This window comes from Silene latifolia, chromosome 6 (assembly GCF_048544455.1).
Source record: "Silene latifolia isolate original U9 population chromosome 6, ASM4854445v1, whole genome shotgun sequence".
Taxonomy (NCBI): domain Eukaryota; kingdom Viridiplantae; phylum Streptophyta; class Magnoliopsida; order Caryophyllales; family Caryophyllaceae; genus Silene; species Silene latifolia.
The window spans coordinates 92,893,746-92,910,306 of record NC_133531.1 but is presented as its reverse complement, the minus strand read 5'-3'; the positions used below and the strand labels follow the sequence as shown (position 1 = coordinate 92,910,306).

At 38.4% G+C, this 16,561-nt stretch overlaps 2 protein-coding genes across 2 annotated transcripts; both read right to left on the bottom strand.

Annotated features, from left to right (window-relative positions):
* Positions 1-2,015: 2,015 nt before the first annotated feature.
* On the bottom strand, positions 2,016-15,521 carry LOC141586991 (uncharacterized). Its single transcript, XM_074408400.1, has 2 exons — positions 15,308-15,521; positions 2,016-8,116 (listed from the first exon to the last, which is right to left on the bottom strand). Exon 2 carries the CDS (start codon positions 6,495-6,497, stop codon positions 5,508-5,510), a length of 990 nt encoding a protein of 329 aa, XP_074264501.1. The 5' UTR covers positions 6,498-8,116; positions 15,308-15,521; the 3' UTR covers positions 2,016-5,507.
* On the bottom strand, positions 9,205-10,314 carry LOC141588352 (uncharacterized). The gene is made up of 2 exons (XM_074409798.1): positions 10,032-10,314; positions 9,205-9,917 (listed from the first exon to the last, which is right to left on the bottom strand). The coding sequence occupies exons 1-2, from the start codon at positions 10,312-10,314 to the stop codon at positions 9,205-9,207; spliced, it is 996 nt and encodes a 331-aa protein (XP_074265899.1).
* Positions 15,522-16,561: the final 1,040 nt, after the last annotated feature.

The following is a 16,561-nucleotide window of genomic DNA, read 5'->3' as shown; positions in this document are numbered from 1 at the left end:
TGTAAGAATGGTTTACCAAGAATGATGGGTACTTGGGAGTCCTCGGCCATATACATTACACTAAAGTCAACTGGAATGAAATACTTCCCTACTCTAACTGGCACATCCTCTAAGACACCCATAGGCCTCTTTAACGATCTATCAGCCATTTGTAAGGTCATATTAGTGATACGGAGTTGACCCATATTTAACTTTTTACATATTGAATATGACATGACACTAACACTAGCCCCTAAATCACAAAGGGCTCTATCAATAGCTATACTACCAATATGACATGGAATAGAAAAACTCCCTGGATCCTTAAGCTTTGGTGGTGAGTAAGCTTGCAATGCGGCCGCGCACTCCTGAGTAAATGCTACTGTCTCCACTTCATCAAAAGACCGCTTCTTTGATAAGATTTCTCTTAAAAATTTAGCATACGCCGACACTTGAGTTACCAATTCAGTAAATGGCACTGTCACTTGAAGCTTCTTCACTAATTCCATGAACGTCTCAAACTGTTGTTCAAGTTTGGTTTTCTGCAATCGTTGGGGAAAAGGTAGTTGAATTTTGATTGGCTCGGCTTCTTTTACATTAGGAGACGGTTTGGAAATATTATCGTCAGGTGCAAAGGTGTCTCGATCGATCCCAGTAGTGACTCGATCGAGGAACCTATTTTTATCCAATGTCATAGCTAAAACAGACGAAAAATCATCAACAAGGGGGGTTCCTCGATCGAGCCCGGGGTGTACTCGATCGAGTGGCTTGATTCCTCGATCGAGCCTCGTCTTACTCGATCGAGTCACCATGTCAGTTCCGTCTTTTTTGCTTTTCTCGCTTTTCTTCAAATCCCGTGTTTCACTTTCGTCAATTTCTTTGTCATTGTCACTTAGCTCCAAATTTCTCAATCCCTTAGGATGCATGTAGGGAACTTCATCATCATTAATGGGCATGTCCGGACCTGGATAAGAAGTACCGCTCCTCAAAGAAATAGAATTGACTTGCTGATATGCGGGGTAGAGGTCGTCGTACCCGATCAAACAAATTATCAACTAGTAAGGGTAGTCGAGGTCGAACCACAAGGAGATCAAGTTTGAGTACTAGTTTTATCTCAGATTACAAGCTAGCTACGCGAATCATGAAATTGATTGATATTAAATAACTAAGACTACTAAATTAAACTAAGAAAGCAAGTAATGTAAATAATAAAGGTCTAACAATAAAAGAAAGTCTAGGATCCGATCTCACCTCCGACATGTTCATTTACTACCATAATCCCGTTAATTGGTCATTAGGGTGATGTGTAAAGTGGAAAACGCCTCTAATTCGCCTACTAACTCCCTCCCGGGCTCATAATAGGACACTAGCTATCCCAACTAACCCCCCTCTCAGGTTCGAAAGTCGGTATCCCAAGTTTAATACCCAACTACCCGAAAACACATGTAATTCTCAAGGTAGCCTAGTATTGACTAAGGTTATTAAGCCCACGTCGGTTTCCGGGTCATCCCTCCCCTTCTCTCAAAGGTTGATTTCAAACATAAGATTAGGGGTGCCCTCCCTTGGTTCTCCCTCTCGGTCTCAACCTAGGTCGGCAATTAAACTTAAATATGGTAACCCGATTCCCAACCTAATCGGCTCCCGCCAATGGACAAGGGTCAAGAGTCAATACTTACCACAAATAAGCCCATAAGACAAATGAAGTCCCCTAATCAACCTTTAATACACCCCCAACAACTAATTAAAATGGAATTAATCAAGTAACTTACACATGTCGGGGTTAAATCGAATCCTAGTGAAAATACTACTCACTAAACATACTTAAACTAACACAAGACACTTTTATAACTACTTTAAACATGGTATTAAACAAAATAAAGTGATAAAGATTGAAACTTTAACAACTAATCTCAAGACTAAACATGAATAAATTAACACTAATCATAGTAAGAGTAATAAAGACTACAACTTGACTAAATTAATTAACACACAATAATAATAGAAATGACAATTAAAAAGAGAAAGGGAAGAAATAATTCATACCAACTTGTAATTAAATGGAATTGAAATGAAAGATCTTCATACAAATATTGTTAGTTGAGATAATAAACTAAATCTAAACTAAAAACAAAGAAGAAAAATGGGATTTTTATGTGATTTTATTGCAGAACAAACCCTAACTATACTACTCTACTACTCTACTCCTCCTGTTCTCGTCTTCTCTGACCAGCCAACTAACACCCGAAAGACGGCTTGTCTCTTTTTCCTCTACTTGCCTTCTCCTTAAAGAATGAATAGAGGGCTGGTTTGGTTGTCCTTGTTTTTGAGATTTTAGTCCACTGCCGTCTTGGATTGAATAAACAAAGCTGGCCCAATTAATTGCTGAAATGCACAATGGACACAAGAGCTTCACGTGACATGTCACACAGCCCAAATGCAATTATCCATGTATTATTTGTTGGTTATTGGTCATGATATTCATGGTTCATATTTGATTTTGCTTGTCTGATCCACTTAATTTATTCGGTTGCTAATCCGATCGGTACCTACAAAAAATAATATAACAAAAAGAAGTACTAATATCCCAAAAAGTGTATAAATTGCATTATATAAAACTAGACCACTAATATTTTATTTAATACTAAAATGGGAGAATTAACCTAACTCGGGTTATTAATTAGACTAAATAAGAGATATAATGCGGGTTAAAAAGACGTAAAATAAGGCTTTATCAAATGTCCCCACACTTATCTCTTACTCGTCCTCGAGTAAGTTTATTAATTAAACTAAGACCCTTAATATAAAGACTATCTAAGCTACTAATATCCGATGAAAGGCAATTAACGGGTCTTCTCCGTCCCTTCAACTCACAACGAAGCACAATGAGGTATGTGCTCCCTTGCAAGGCAAGTGGGGGCTTGCGGAAAATTTTTGACACATCCTAACATGAAGCAAGAAACAAATAATGGATGCATCTACAAAAAGTCAACCCGCTTTCCTCATCTAAGCGACCGTTTTTCTTTCAAAAATCGAACAAAGAGAGTCATTAATGGAGGATGTCGTCTCCGGGTCTTACCAAGGTGTCTATCCCCTAATTCTAGCTCAAGTAGCCTACATTGACAAGACGGAGTGCCTAAGAAACAAATTCTAGGCGGGGAAGGGGAAGTACGTAGCTATACTCCCAAGATTGACACGACACACGCAAGATTCGACTCCATATCAAACCTTTGACCAAAAAGAAGACTAAAGCCCGACTCTCACTGGTTTCACTAGTCACTCAAATGAAAGAACGGGGTGATTTTTGTGACAAAAAGTAACCAAAATCACTCTCCTAACTCGACTTGCGAAGCATGCCCGCATTCTAATATGGTACTCCATCCAATATCCGCAATAGAAATATCAAATTGATGCACACACAAGAGACAATCGGGTTGTAATGGGGCTTGCGTTAGGTGAAAAGGGATCGGTGCAAGCACCGTTTTATGACATGTGAGGCTATCGGATCGAGTAGTCGCCACATCCAACCAATTCACTAAACCGTACCAATGCAAAAGAATTCTTTCACAAAATATGGCAAAGATTGTCACTTCTAACCATTTATTTCATTCTTTTCAAAATATGACTCAATTGCAAATTCATCCACCTTTTATTGAACACAAATACAACATTCTTTTCTTTTTGTTTTTCATTTCATTTTTCTCCTTTTCTATTTGTTTTTCTTCTTCTTCATTTTTTTCTTTTCTATTTGATTTTCTTTCTTGCATTTTTTTATGACTTGTTCACCTCTTATTCTTGCAAAAGTAGCCAAAGTTGCATTTCACTCATGTGGCATTAAGATCATACACTTCAAGATGAGTCAAAATTTCAACCCAAATATACTCCACAAAAGAACCACAATGACGAACTACTCAACCAAGGTGAGTTGTTTATGGGATGTAGTTATTTTGTTGGCAATAGAAATGATAAGGCTTAGGCTCAAAATGGGTTAAAAAAAGGAAACAATTGACTTAAGGGTATAACAAGGCTTATTTGGCTATGTGAGGTTACCTTATTTGAACAAAATTGTCTCAGTATGCATACCGACACTTCTACGGTAAGGAATGAGCACCATACTTATGCGTTTTGACATGACATACCACGTAAGGAGAACTACTCTCATGACCTAAACGGGACCGGTTTGATGGGTCGGCCATATGGAGGCTATATCCTCACATTTTAGTAGCTATGTCGGACCTAGGTCAAGTCTCGGGTCCAATACAGTCTCACAAGGTGGTCGCAACTTGGTTGTTAAGCTAGACTTCCGGGTTTTGCAAGCAAAAATCCTAACATGTGTCATCAAGAGGTATGAGCTATCAAGAGGGAAATGACACGGGTAAAACGAATTAACATCATTAACAACATATGCCCTTCACATTGAGACCCTCATGCAAAAATTTACAAACAAGATGTATGCAACGTGTATGAAATGCAACTAAACATATGAACAAGCTACGTGAATGCAAGAGTGAACACATATATACATTTCTAGTCTAAATGCACACAAGTTCTAGTCCTAACAACACAACCATATCCAAAACGGTTCCCAAAGGGAACACCCATATCATATATCCCGTCCTCCTCCATGCTTATATATACAAAAAGAAAAGGAAGGATAAAGGAGAAAGGATTGGAAGAATTTTACCAAGCGTCTTCTCTGATGATTCATGTGTTGCCTATCAAAATGGTTAGGACAAATGCAATATGTATAAACAATGCAATATTTTGGAATTTGTTTTTTCAATTTTTTCAATTTTTAGGTATTTTTTGTAATTTTTCAAAATTAACAAGTATATACAAATATAAACAAATATACACAAGGTGGATATTTTCCTCCCCACACTTAAAATTTACATCGTCCTCGAGGGAACGAAATGTAGGGAAGAAATGTGAAAAATAAAAGACATGTTTTTGTATTTTTAAATAATAAAATTTCCTCCCCACACTTATTTATTTACTATGTTTCAAAAAGAAACAAATGTGTCGAGGAAATTGAAATTAAATGCATATTTTTGGTTTTTCAATTTTTATTTTTTTTTTCAAAGAAAAGAACATGTTTTTGGGTTTTTAGAAAAATTTAGCAAAAAGAAAAAGAATGCAAATAAAGCTTGGGTTGCCTCCCAAGAAGCGCGGTTTTAAGGAAACCGCCAAACCTAAGCTTGGTCCCAAAACTAACCGGGATCCCACAACCTATGGGCAAGGCCACTTAACTCCTTGCCCAAGTCAATTAAGTTCACATCTTTTAGCTTCCTCCAATCATCAAGGTTGTGATCATTCTCCTCGACATTTTCAAACTCAATTTCATAAAATATTTCCTCCTTCATTGGAGGAGAATGATCAAAACCAACAAGCAAGGGACAATCAACAACATAGGAGACTTGATTAGTCTCCTTGTCCCTTACTTCATCATGACACCCATCCATATCAAATACAAATTTTTCAAATAGAGACGGGAAAGCATCACAATCATCAAATTTATAAAGGAGGAGGGTTTAAACCAACTCACCCATGCAAGCTTTGTCAAGTAAAGGAGCATCATACTCCTCACCAACATACATTATTTCAAGTAAGGGGGCATGATAAATGAGGTCAAGGTCATCGGTGGGTACAAAGAGTTCATCCTCACCACAAAAAGGTACCTCAAATTTCTCAAAGATAGGTTCACTAAGAGGATTCACCTCACAATCCCCTTCACTATCAAAGTTTACACTCTCCTCCTCAACACACATCACCTCCAACAAAGGATCAAGAGAGATGAGATCAATAGAATCAATGGGTTTAAGGTATTCATCAACATCAAGAAGAAGAGCATCAAATCTCTCAAAGATAGGCTCCTTGATTAAATCAACCTCACAATCCCACTTTTCCAATAAGACTTTCTCACCAAGAGACTCATCATCCCATTTAACCTCCAAGTCTTCAAACATGATGCTCTCTTCATCACTCTTACTCTCATAATCCTCAAAGAGAGCATCCTCTTCATCAGTGGATGTGGCTAAGAAAGTGGCGGAGGTAGTGTGCACATCCTCGAAAAGGGTATAAGGCTCATCATCAAAAAAGGGGGTCTCAACCTCAACTTGCTCAAAAGGTCTCTCCTCCTCAATCTCAAGCCTCTCCTCTAAGACATCCTCACTTTCCTCAATCTCCACAACACCCTCACTAACACCCACAATCTCCTCACCAACATCCACAATAGCATTCTCCTCAATACTCGACAAAGAAAAATTAGGCTTTCGGCTTTCACGGTTCAACCAATCAAAAAGATTATAAGCTTCATCATCCGATTTGGAAGATAAATCACCATCACATAAGGAATCAAGAAAAGATTTAACTTGACTATTCATGCCCTTTTCAATTGTAAGACGCAATTCTTCCTCACTAAAATCATGATCATCTAGTGAGTCAAGAAATTGCACAAGTCTATCAATATAAGCCCAAAATTTTTCGTTTTCATATTGAGGAAAACCAAGATAGAACAACATTTTCAAAAATAACAACAAAAAACGTAGTCTAACAAATCTAAAACTAAACTAATATCAATCTGTTGATCTCCGCGGCAACGGCGCCATTTTGATATGCGGGGTAGAGGTCGTCGTACCCGATCAAACAAATTCTCAACTAGTAAGGGTAGTCGAGGTCGAACCACAAGGAGATCAAGTTTGAGTACTAGTTTTATCTCAGATTACAAGCTAGCTACGCGAATCATGAAATTGATTGATATTAAATAACTAAGACTACTAAATTAAACTAATAAAGCAAGTAATGTAAATAATAAAGGTCTAACAATAAAGGAAAGTCTAGGATCCGATCTCACCTCCGACATGTTCATTTACTACCATAATCCCGTTAATTGGTCATTAGGGTGATGTGTAAAGTGAAAAACGCCTCTAATTCGCCTACTAACTCCCTCCCGGGCTCATAATAGGACACTAGCTATCCCAACTAACCCCCCTCTCAGGTTCGAAAGTCGGTATCCCAAGTTTAATACCCAACTACCCGAAAACACATGTAATTATCAAGGTAGCCTAGTATTGACTAAGGTTATTAAGCCCACGTCGGTTTCCGGGTCATCCCTCCCCTTCTCTCAAAGGTTGATTTCAAACATAAGATTAGGGGTGCCCTCCCTTGGTTCTCCCTCTCGGTCTCAACCTAGGTCGGCAATTAAACTTACATATGGTAACCCGATTCCCAACCTAATCGGCTCCCGCCAATGGACAAGGGTCAAGAGTCAATACTTACCACAAATAAGCCCATAAGACAAATCAAGTCCCCTAATCAACCTTTACTACACCCCCAACAACTAATTAAAATGGAATTAATCAAGTAACTTACACATGTCGGGGTTAAATCGAATCCTAGTGAAAATACTACTCACTAAACATACTTAAACTAACACAAGACACATTTATAACTACTTTAAACATGGTATTAAACAAAATAAAGTGATAAAGATTGAAACTTTAACAACTAATCTCAAGACTAAACATGAATAAATTAACACTAATCATAGTAAGAGTAATAAAGACTACAACTTGACTAAATTAATTAACACACAATAATAATAGAAATGACAATTAAAAAGAGAAAGGGAAGAAATAATTCATACCAACTTGTAATTAAATGGAATTGAAATGAAAGATCTTCATACAAATATTGTAAGTTGAGATAATAAACTAAATCTAAACTAAAAACAAAGAATAAAAATGGGATTTTTATGTGATTTTATTGTAGAACAAACCCTAACTATACTACTCTACTCCTCCTGTTCTCGTCTTCTCTGACCAGCCAACTAACACCCGAAAGACGGCTTTTCTCTTTTTCCTCTACTTGCCTTCTCCTTAAAGAATAAATAGAGGGTTGGTTTGGTTGTCCTTGTTTTTGAGAGTTTAGTCCACTGCCGTCTTGGATTGAATAAACAAAGCTGGCCGAATTAATTGCTGAAATGCACAATGGACACAAGAGCTTCACGTGACATGTCACACAGCCCAAATGCAATTATCCATGTATTATTTGTTGGTTATTGGTCATGATATTCATGGTTCATATTTGATTTTGCTTGTCTGATCCGCTTAATTTATTCGGTTGCTAATCCGATCGGTACCTACAAAAAATAATATAACAAAAAGAAGTACGAATATCCCAAAAAGTGTATAAATTGCATTATATAAAACTAGACCACGAATATTTTATTTAATACTAAAATGGGAGAATTAACCTAACTCGGGTTATTAATTAGACTAAATAAGAGATAAAATGCGGGTTAAAAAGACGTAAAATAAGGCTTTATCAAATCTCCCCACACTTATCTCTTACTCGTCCTCGAGTAAGTTTATTAATTGAACTAAGACCCTTAATATAAAGACTATCTAAGCTACTAATATCCGATGAAAGGCAATTAACGGGCCTTCTCCGTCCCTTCAACTCACAACGAAGCACAATGAGGTATGTGCTCCCTTGCAAGGCAAGTGGGGGCTTGCGGAAATTTTTGACACATCCTAACATGAAGCACGAAACAAACAATGGATGCATCTACAAAAAGTCAACCCGCTTTCCTCATCTAAGCGACCGTTTTTCTTTCAAAAATCGAACAAAGAGAGTCATTAATGGAGGATGTCGTCTCTGGGTCTTACCAAGGTGTCTATCCCCTAATTCTAGCTCAAGTAGCCTACATTGACAAGACGGAGTGCCTAAGAAACAAATTCTAGGCGGGGAAGGGGAAGTACGTAGCTATACTCCCAAGATTGACACGACACACGCAAGATTCGACTCCATATCAAACCTTTGACCAAAAAGAAGACTAAAGCCCGACTCTCACTGGTTTCACTAGTCACTCAAATGAAAGAACAGGGTGATTTTTGTGACAAAAAGTAACCAAAATCACTCTCCTAACTCGACTTGCGAAGCATGCCCGCATTCTAATATGGTACTCCATCCAATATCCGCAATAGAAATGTCAAATTGATGCACACACAAGAGACAATCGGGTTGTAATGGGGCTTGCGTTAGGTGAAAAGGGATCGGTGCAAGCACCGTTTTATGACATGTGAGGCTATCGGATCGAGTAGTCGCCACATCCAACCAATTCACTAAACCGTACCAATGCAAAAGAATTCTTTCACAAAATATGGCAAAGATTGTCACTTCTAACCATTTATTTCATTCTTTTCAAAATATGACTCAATTGCAAATTCATCCACCTTTTATTGAACACAAATACAACGTAGCCATTTCCTGCACAACACTCCTACTATAGACACATTGCTCAAATAGATGCACATGTGTCTCAGTAGCAACTCCACAAAGCAAGCAAAGATCATCAGGGCTAATGCCAAGCTGAAACAGCTTGCTTTTAACCTGCATAGCATTCCTGACCATCATCCAACAAATAAACCTATGTTTTGGCACACACCACATGTTCCAGATAGCCTTATGCCAAACCACAGGCTGAAACTTCACACGTAACAGCTCATAACCACTCTTCAAGGTATACCCCTTAGTATCCAACACCCACTGCCCCTGAACATAGCCCTGGCTCATCTTGTCTCTAACCTTACAAACAGATTTCCACCCCCAACTCAAATCTCCACTGGGTTGATAATCAGGCCAAGCTTGTCCCTTTAAATAAATCTGGCTAACCCATTTAACCCACAGCTTATCAGGATTAAAATAGACCCACCACACTAGCTTACCAATAGCAGCAGTATTCCACACAAAACTATCTCTAATACCAACTCCACCTTCATTCTTTGTTGAACAAATTTTCTCCGAACTGACAGGAGGGACTCTGATATGATCAATGGTCCCATCCCAAAGTAAGTTTCTGCAAATGGAGTTCAGTCTACTCAAGACTCCTTTGGGAATGATAAAGATATTCATCCAATAAGAATACAAAGAAGTGAGGACTGAATTTATCAAGACCAACCTACCAGAATAAGAGAGGTGTCTAGTGCCAAAACTAGTAATCCTAGCAGTGAGCTTTTCAATCAACACTTAACACTGAACTCTGGTCATTCTACCAGCAGTAATAGGGATTCCCAAATATTTAAAAGGCAAACATCCTTCCTGGAACCATGCTATCTGCAAAATATCAGCCTTAACCCCTCCAGGCACTCCATTGAAATAGGCATTAGTTTTGGATGGACTCATCTGCAAACCAGATGCCCTGGAGAAAGTGGCAAAGGCTCTCAAAAGAACCATAATAGAGGCAGTATCACCCTTACTGAATAAAAGGAGGTCCTCAGCAAACATTAAATAAGAGAGCTTAAGTTTACTGCACAAGGGATGATACTTGAAGCCCATATTTTCAGTAACATAAGAAAGAACTCTACTCGGATATTCCATAGAGATTGTAAAAGGAGGGGAGACAAGGGATCACCTTGCCCGAGCCCCTTCGACCCTTGAAAACCCTAAAAGAATTTCCATTAAGAACCAAGGAATAACTGGCGTCTAACACACTCCATAACCAAGGCAACAAAAGGCTCGGGAAAATCCAAGGCGCCAACATCCCTTCTAAGAAATCCCGATTGATCAATCATAAGCTTTCTTCAAATCAACCTTCATGAGAAACCTAGGAGAAACTGACTTCCTATTATATAACCTCACAATATCCTGACAAATAAGGATATTTTCTACAATACTCCTACCTTTGATGAAACCCTCTTGATTATCACTAATAATATCAGGCAACATCTCAGCAAGTCTATTACAAAGTAGTTTAGAAATGCACTTATAAACCACATTGCAACAAGAAATAGGTCTAAACTGAGTCACATTTTGAGGCATTTCACACTTAGGAATGAGAGTGATGAGGGTATGATTGAGTTGCTTAAGCATCTTACCAGAGTGGAAAAAATCTTGAATAGCCTTACACACAGACCCCCCCCCAACATCCCAAGCATCCTTAAAGAAGGCACTTGAATACCCATCAGGCCCAGCAGCTTTATGCCCAGGAATAGAAAACATGGCCTTCTTAATTTCATCATCAGAGACTGGAGACATAAGTATCACCCTATGAGTATTAGAACACACCTTCCCCATTCTGATAACATTTTCACTTAACTTTAACACATCCTCAGAGGTCCCTAGAAGCTTAACATAAAAATCCAGGAAAGCATTCTGAATCTTTGGAGGCTCCTCACACACATGCCCATAGGAATCCTCAATTTTGATAACTTTATTTTGAACTTGCCTGCCTTTAATGATGATGTGAAAATACCTAGTATTGTCATCTCCTTTGTCAACCCAAGTGGCTTTAGATTTTTGCAGTAAAAACTCATGATAGGCTTGCTCCAGATATCGAACACTGCCACTAGCTTCCAGTTCTTGTTCAATTAAATGAGCATTCAGAGGATCATCCCTGAGTTTTAACTGTATAAACTCAAGGTTCATCCTAGCTCTAGCAGTGTTATTAACTACATCATCAAAGTTATCCTTATTGAGCTGCTTAAGAGGCCATTTAAGGCTTTTCAATTTCTTGACCAGATTAAACATATGAGAGCCACCCCAATCCTTATGCCAGATTTGACTAACACAATTCTTAAACTCAGCAGCCTTACTCCACATATTATAGTATTTGAAGCTTCTCCTTGGTTTATCAAAATCCCCAATAGTTTGCACCACACAGGGAGTATGGTCAAATGTACCTTCAGGATAGAAATGAGCATAAGTTGAGGCATTATCCTGTAGCCAAGAAGAGTTCACTAGCATTCTATCCAGCCTACTAAACACTCTTGAAGAGGGCTCCTGCTTATTGGTCCAAGTGTAGTAAGACCCAATAGCGGAAAGCGATCGATAACCCCACAATCAAGAACACACCTCTGAAATCATCCATCTCTTCAAAAGTAGAATTACCACCTAATCTTTCGAAGGGACCAGAACAGTGTTAAAATCCCCACAAATGACCAAAGGACCCTTTAAACTTCTATTATAAGCACCTAAATCCTCCCATAATGCCTTCCTTTCAGTCACATCATTGAAAGCATATATCATGGTGCAAAAGAAAGAATAACCAGTGCCTAAGTCTTTAACCTCCATATGAATAGCCTGAGAACTATAATCAAGAAAATTAACACTAAACATAGAAGGGTTCCACAACACCCAGATTCGACCACCTTTATGATAAGAAGAATTAGTAGACAAACTCCAAGAAGCACACAACTTATTTCTTACATTATTTAGAGACACAGGTTTAACCTTTGTCTCAAGGAGACCAAATAACCCAACTGATCTTTGATGCGGAACCACTTGATATTGTTTTGTTTAGATGGGCTATTCAGTCCCCTGATATTCCAAAATCTAAAATTATACATTACCCCCAGAGGGAGGTAATGCACTACCATTTAAACACACCACACCAATTCCAGTAACAGGAGTAGCAGTATTCGGTGATTCAAGGAAAGTATCCTTGCCAAACTTTCCTGAACTCTGCCCCTTATCAATCAGCTCCTGTCTACTAAACCTTATGATCTTTTTGGCTGGAGTATTGACAACATGATATTTCCCATTCCTTTCCCAGGTAACTTGAAATTGGTTGGGCTTTTCCAGAGGTGTAACCAAACCAGTCTCAGTAGGAGAAACAGTAGAGACATGCACCACCACAGGAGCACCTGGACGCCCCTGTGGGACCTTTGGCCTCCATTGCTTCTGAACCTCCTTACCATTCTTATTCTGCTGAGGCTGACTAGGTTTTACTTTCCTACACTTCTCAGATTCATGACCCACTCCCTTACAGTGTTTGCAAAGGGTAGGTTTCCATTCCCACACAACTTTAATTGTGACCACCACACCATCTTCATCCATAAATTTCACACTCCCAGGGAGGGGTTTACCAAAAGGAACTTCTAGCATCACCCTAGCAAACCCTAACCTAGTCTTGTCCTTAGTAGCCACATCCATTTGAACAAACTTACCCAACAAACCAGCAATTCTAGGTAAACATTTCCCCCAAAATTTCAGAGGTAAATGCTCAAGTCTTACCCAAACTGGAACCTCCTTAACATCATCTTTATTTAGTTCGACATCAGGACTCCAGGGGCGTACACTCAAAGGTTTATTGTCAAATAAGTAATGTCCTTGCTGCAAGACACGATCTTTCGCAGCTTTCGTGGTAAACCTAACAAGGAACACCCCATTGGGAAGGAAAGATACCTTGTCAATCGAAAGATGCCCCCAGATACGCTTGATGAAGCCGTCCACCACCTCGACAGGAGGATTAGCCCCTAGAATAAAGCAAAACACAGAATTTTGCCAGTACTCTAGTTCATCCTTAACGTCCTCAGCAGTGAACCGCAGCAAATCCAAAGGCTCCTCTTCAATCACAGTTAATGGTGATTTGCCCTTACGCTTCTTCTGAACTTGCCATTCCTGCTCGTCCTGAATGGAATACAGATCATAAGGTTGCACACCAACCATTTCATTCACGTTCTTAGTCTTCTGCACGTCATCCACACTAGGTCCTCCAACAACAGCACCCACTGAGATTTCTGGCACATAATTTTTGGAAGTTGAACTTTGTTTCGATACAGAAGAGACTAGAGGAGGAAAATTTTCAACATCTGAACAATTAATCGACATATTTTTGGAATTTTAGAGGAAAAATTAAGGATTATTGATTGATTTTGTTTATTGTTTTGTAATTTTTAGGGTTTTAGGGTTTATCGTTCTAATATCGCTCGCTCTCTCTCTATCTCTAACATTTTTTTGACTAATCTTTACGCCTTAATCATTAACATTTTTAGGGTTTTAGGATTTGTCTCAACCTCAACTTGCTCAAAAGGTCTCTCCTCCTCAATCTCAAGCCTCTCCTCTAAGACATCCTCACTTTCCTCAATCTCCACAACACCCTCACTAACACCCACAATCTCCTCACCAACATCCACAATAGCATTCTCCTCAATACTCGACAAAGAAAAATTAGGCTTTCGGCTTTCACGGTTCAATCAATCAAAAAGATTATAAGCTTCATCATCCGATTTGGAAGATAAATCACCACCACATAAGGAATCAAGAAAAGATTTAACTTGACTATTCATGCCCTTTCCAATTGTAAGACGCAATTCTTCCTCACTAAAATCATGATCATCTAGTGACTCAACAAAATTGCACAAGTCTATCAATATAAGCCCAAAATTTTTCGTTTTCATATTGAGGAAAACCAAGATAGAACAACATTTTCAAAAATAACAACAAAAAACGTAGTCTAACAAATCTAAAACTAAACTAATATCAATCCGTTGATCTCCCCGGCAACGGCGCCATTTTGATATGCGGGGTAGAGGTCGTCGTACCCGATCAAACAAATTCTCAACTAGTAAGGGTAGTCGAGGTCGAACCACAAGGAGATCAAGTTTGAGTACTAGTTTTATCTCAGATTACAAACTAGCTACGCGAATCATGAAATTGATTGATATTAAATAACTAAGACTACTAAATTAAACTAAGAAAGCAAGTAATGTAAATAATAAAGGTCTAACAATAAAGGAAAGTCTAGGATCCGATCTCACCTCCGACATGTTCATTTACTACCATAATCCCGTTAATTGGTCATTAGGGTGATGTGTAAAGTGAAAAACGCCTCTAATTCGCCTACTAACTCCCTCCCGGGCTCATAATAGGACACTAGCTATCCCAACTAACCCCCCTCTCAGGTTCGAAAGTCGGTATCCCAAGTTTAATACCCAACTACCCGAAAACACATGTAATTCTCAAGGTAGCCTAGTATTGACTAAGGTTATTAAGCCTACGTCGGTTTCCGGGTCATCCCTCCCCTTCTCTCAAAGGTTGATTTCAAACATAAGATTAGGGGTGCCCTCCCTTGGTTCTCCCTCTCGGTCTCAACCTAGGTCGGCAATTAAACTTAAATATGGTAACCCGATTCCCAACCTAATCGGCTCCCGCCAATGGACAAGGGTCAAGAGTCAATACTTACCACAAATAAGCCCATAAGACAAATCAAGTCCCCTAATCAACCTTTACTACACCCCAACAACTAATTAAAATGGAATTAATCAAGTAACTTACACATGTCGGGGTTAAATCGAATCCTAGTGAAAATACTACTCACTAAACATACTTAAACTAACACAAGACACATTTATAACTACTTTAAACATGGTATTAAACAAAATAAAGTGATAAAGATTGAAACTTTAACAACTAATCTCAAGACTAAACATGAATAAATTAACACTAATCATAGTAAGAGTAATAAAGACTACAACTTGACTAAATTAATTAACACACAATAATAATAGAAATGACAATTAAAAAGAGAAAGGGAAGAAATAATTCATACCAACTTGTAATTAAATGGAATTGAAATGAAAGATCTTCATACAAATATTGTAAGTTGAGATAATAAACTAAATCTAAACTAAAAACAAAGAAGAAAAATGGGATTTTATTGTGATTTTATTGTAGAACAAACCCTAACTATACTACTCTACTCCTCCTGTTCTCGTCTTCTCTGACCAGCCAACTAACACCCGAAAGACGGCTTGTCTCTTTTTCCTCTACTTGCCTTCTCCTTAAAGAATGAATAGAGGGTTGGTTTGGTTGTCCTTGTTTTTGAGAGTTTAGTCCACTGCCATCTTGGATTGAATAAACAAAGCTGGCCCAATTAATTGCTGAAATGCACAATGGACACAAGAGCTTCACGTGACATGTCACACAGCCCAAATGCAATTATCCATGTATTATTTGTTGGTTATTGGTCATGATATTCATGGTTCATATTTGATTTTGCTTGTCTGATCCGCTTAATTTATTCGGTTGCTAATCCGATCGGTACCTACAAAAAATAATATAACAAAAAGAAGTACTAATATCCCAAAAAGTGTATAAATTGCATTATATAAAACTAGACCACTAATATTTTATTTAATACTAAAATGAGAGAATTAACCTAACTCGGGTTATTAATTAGACTAAATAAGAGATAAAATGCGGGTTAAAAAGACGTAAAATAAGGCTTTATCACTTGCTCATAAGCTTGTTTACCTTGAGGAGGAAGACCAGACTGTTTTGATGGATTTTGAGCCGCCATTTGAGCAACTTGAGTATCCAACATCTTGTTGTGAGCCATGAGTTCGGAGATTTGAGCCGTTTGCTTTTGTTGCATCATCAAAATTTGATGTAAGAGAGCTTTTAACTCCGACACTTCATTGTTAGGAGCTTGAAGAGGAGGTTGTATTTGTTGAAAACCTCCTTGATTTTGCCGAACAAAGCTTCCTTGTGGTTGGTTACCACGATTAGGAGGAATAACATAAGCACCTTGTGGTGGAGGTTGAGCAAAAGTATTCTGACTCCTTTCAGGGAAGAAGTTAGAATATGGAGTACCTTGCTTGAAAGATTGGAAGGCATGAACTTGTTCAATGGTACTCATACACTTGGCCGCAGTGTGGCCATCTATCCCACATCTCTCGCAGGACACTTCTTGTGGAACCATGTGAACCGTTTCTTGCTTACCCAAAGACCGAGTAGTCTTCAATTCAGCTATTTGAGCAAGTATTGCTTCCAACTGTTCCGCGACAGCACCATGTGTACCACT